Genomic DNA, 3,934 nt, shown 5'->3' with positions numbered 1-3,934 from the left:
AGATTGCCATAGGGACACTAAAGGAAGAATTTAAAAGAACGCAGCCTAGAAAAGCAGTCTGCTCTGTGAGTAGGGCTGACTGAGAAGGGATCACATTGACTGCATGTTCGAAGGGAAGAATGCCATTGAACTTGCTCAGAAACATTGAAACCAGGCTGTCAGCAGTACATTCAGATGAAAATAGGAGGAATGCATACTAGAAATACAAATAGTATTCCACTGATTAACAGAGTTCAAGATGTTTTTTAAAAAACCTTCCAACCCATACAAGGTTTTCTTTTTATTTGGTTGGTTGGTTGGTTGGTTGGTTGGCGAGTTTGTTGGGGTTTTTTGTTTTGTTTTGTTTTTGTTTTTGTTTTTGTTTGGGGCATGGGTTTGGGTTTTTGTTTTGTTTTGTTTTATTTTTTGTTTTTTGTTACGTTCACCACAACTCTTTGCTTTCTGTTGGTCTTATTCAAGTCCTATCATCCCATTTCATTTACCTATTTAGATGTTCTGAAAGTCTCAATTATTTAACAAATGACTAGGCAAACAGTTGAACTTCTTGAGTTCCTTTAACCATCTTCTCTCACATTGCATATTGGGCAATTCTTTCCTAAGAATTTGTATCCAAGGGGATACAAAGAGGCAGAAACATTAACCAAAATGGAGTTTTATTTTAAGAAGCCAAGTAAAAGTTCTACAAGAAGAAAATTGTATGGTATTTTATTAGAGCTCCCCAGAGGAACAGAACCAATAGGATATGGAGAAAGAAAGAAGAAAGAATAGTTTCAAATAATAGCTCACACAACTGGGGGGCTGGCAGGTTGAAATTCTGCAGCATAGGGCAGCAGGCTAAAGACCCAGAGAAGAGCTATGGTTGGAGTCTAAAGCTGTCCATGCACAAAATTCTCTTCCCTTCAGAGGGTAGGAGGAGTAGGGAATTGGGGGATTAGTACTTTTTCTTTGAAGACCTTCAACTGATTAGATAAGGCCCATTTACATTATGGAACATAGTCAGATTTACTCAAAGCCTACAAATTTAAATGTTAATCTCATCTAAAATATACCTTCACAGAAACACTTAGAATAATATTTGACCAAATATCTTGGTACAATGGCCTAGCCATTAAAATTATCTACCACACATACACATACATAGCAGCCATCACAGCTATCACATAATGTTTAACAAAATGTAATACTATTTGGTGGGGCAGAGGAACTCACCTAGAGTATCAGTTTAACTTCAATAGGAATCTACCTCCTACAACCTTGGAGACTAGGATCCTCATGATTCCTTAATCTTTAAAAATGGGAATAAAATTTTCTTTGCTTTGGGAATTATTGTGAGCATTAAATGTGTTAATAATATAATCTCATCAGAGGTATTCAGTAAATGTTACCTGAACATTTTTTTAAGTTAAAATATATTAAACCTTTTATTTTCTCTACTTTTTATATCGTGGATTGAACCCAGAAGTGCTTTACCACTGAGCCATATCCCAGTACTTTTTATTATTTTTATTTTGAGACAGAGCCTTGCCAAATTTCTGAGGCTGTCCTTGAACTTGCAATCCTCCTGCCTGAGCCTTCCAAGTTGTTGGGATTATAGGTGTGTGCCACCATGCTCAGCTTCTCCTTAACCTTCATATTTTATAATTGAAACATTAAGGAAATAGTTGTAAGGTAAATGGATCTTTTTTTTATTTTTCCCTCAAGTAATCTTAGCAAATTAGCAGGCATTCTTTTAAAATGGTTTATTAGAAGAAATATCAGAAGGAAGCGAGACCCAGTGGCGCACGCCTGTAATCCTGGCTACTTGGGAGGCTGAGGCAGGAGGATCGCAAGTACGAAGAAGAAGAAGAAGGCCCTGGAAGGGGAAGCCAGTGGGCGGTTGGCGGCCAACGGCCTGGCCTCTCATCCCTAGGAACTCAGGGGCAGGAATTTGTGCCCATCTGCCTCTGGCAGGAGAACAAACTCAACTATTGCGGGCCTAGCGTCAGTTGCTGCCTTTGAAAACAAGAAAAGGTCGGTAGATAACACAATTTCCAGAGCAGTCTTAGTTCAAAATTTCATTAAAGAAAGAGAAACATATGCACTTCTTGGAGGGCGACTGAACTGGCCTGAGCTTAAGGGAGAGGATAAGATGACGTGCGCCCAACCTGTAACTAGCAGCAAGGCGGCCAAGTGGCAGAAGGTCCTGTACGAGCGACAGCCCTTCCCTGATAACTACGTGGACCCGCGGTTCCTGGAAGAGCTCCGGAAAAACATCTACGCCCGCAAATACCAATACTGGGCTGTGGTCTTTGAGTCCAGTGTGGTGATACAACAGCTGTGCAGCGTCTGTGTTTTCGTGGTCATCTGGTGGTATATGGACCAGGGTCTTCTGGCCCCGCACTGGCTCTTTGGCACTGGCCTGGCATCTTCACTGATGGGTTACGTTCTGTTCGATCTCATTGATGGAGGCCAAGGGAGGAGGAAGAGCGGGCGGACCCGGTGGGCTGACCTGAAGAGCGCGCTGGTCTTCATTGCTTTTACTTACGGTTTTTCACCAGTGCTGAAGACCCTGACGGAGTCCGTCAGCACTGACACCATCTATGCCATGTCGGTCCTGATGCTACTGGGCCACCTCATCTTCTTTGACTATGGGGCCAATGCTGCCATTGTATCCAGCACACTGTCCTTGAACATGGCCATCTTTGCTTCTGTCTGCCTGGCCTCACGTCTTCCTCGGTCCCTGCATGCCTTCATCATGGTGACATTTGCCATCCAGATTTTTGCTCTGTGGCCCATGTTACAGAAGAAACTGAAGGCCAGTACTCCCCGCAGCTACGTGGGGGTCACACTGCTTTTTGCCTTTTCAGCCTTGGGAGGCCTGCTGTCCATCAGTGCTGTGGGAGCCATACTCTTTGCCCTTCTGCTGGTTTCCATCTCATTTCTCTGCCCTTTCTACCTCATTCGTCTGCAGCTTTTTAAAGAAAACATTCATGGACCTTGGGATGAAGCTGAAATCAAAGAAGACTTGTCCAGGTTCCTCAGCTAAGTTAGGGACCCCATTACATTATTAAGGCAAGTGATAGACTGGCATCCTAACCAGCATAAAATCTGAAGCAGAGTCCATTCTGGAAGCAGCAGGCTGATGTGCATGAGAGAACAAAGATCAGAAGAAAAAATTAACCAAAGGCTTGGGTGGTGAAGGTGCTTTCTGGTGCCCTCTTGAATTACTGCCTCTCATCTGTTATTCACTGTAACCTATGAAGTTATGTGGTCTCCGTTTACAAAGTAACACACACACACACACACACACACACACACACAAAAGAAGGAGAAGGAGGAGAAGGGGAGGGGAGGGAGAAAAGAATATCAGAATATAAATCAAATTATTTAAGTATATCTAAGAAAGAACAAATAAAATTCTTAAAAAAAGATTTCATAGGTTGACTGCCTTGTTAGTTTTGTGAAAACTTCAGGCTTTCGTGTTGTAAAGGTAATATATGATTAATAGAAAAAAATTAAGAAAATGAAGTTAAGTATTAAAAGAAATAATAATCATCAAACCTCCTGATTCTCCCTTTTTCTCTACACACACACACACACACACACACACACACACTAGAAACTAGAATGTTGAACTGGAAACTACAAGTAAAACCTCAAGAAAAGATACCAGATATAAAATTGAGTTATGAGACACCAAGCTGCAAATTCCAAAGGAACTTTTCAAGAATTACATATTCACCGTTAGCTTCCTTCCCGAATGGAAACTAGTAGACATTTGTAGGGAGGATTTATTTGAAGAGAGCTCCTCAGATAAGAGGTCACAGCAAGCCCTGAAGCACAGGTCAGTGCCCAGGGTGCTGACCTGCTCCCTCACTCTGGCTTCAGGCATGTCACAGGCCCACAAGTAATTATGTTCCATAATTAGATCTCCAGTTCCAAATCCCTGGATTTA

At 41.9% G+C, this 3,934-nt stretch overlaps 1 protein-coding gene across 1 annotated transcript; it reads left to right on the top strand.

Annotated features, from left to right (window-relative positions):
- Positions 1–2,128: 2,128 nt before the first annotated feature.
- Positions 2,129–3,025, top strand: LOC124994195 (phosphatidylinositol N-acetylglucosaminyltransferase subunit C-like). The gene has a single exon (XM_047565998.1). The coding sequence runs from the start codon at positions 2,129–2,131 to the stop codon at positions 3,023–3,025; it is 897 nt and encodes a 298-aa protein (XP_047421954.1).
- Positions 3,026–3,934: the final 909 nt, after the last annotated feature.

Source organism: Sciurus carolinensis, chromosome 10 (assembly GCF_902686445.1).
Source record: "Sciurus carolinensis chromosome 10, mSciCar1.2, whole genome shotgun sequence".
NCBI lineage: Eukaryota > Metazoa > Chordata > Mammalia > Rodentia > Sciuridae > Sciurus > Sciurus carolinensis.
This window is presented reverse-complemented; position numbering and strand designations above follow the sequence as displayed.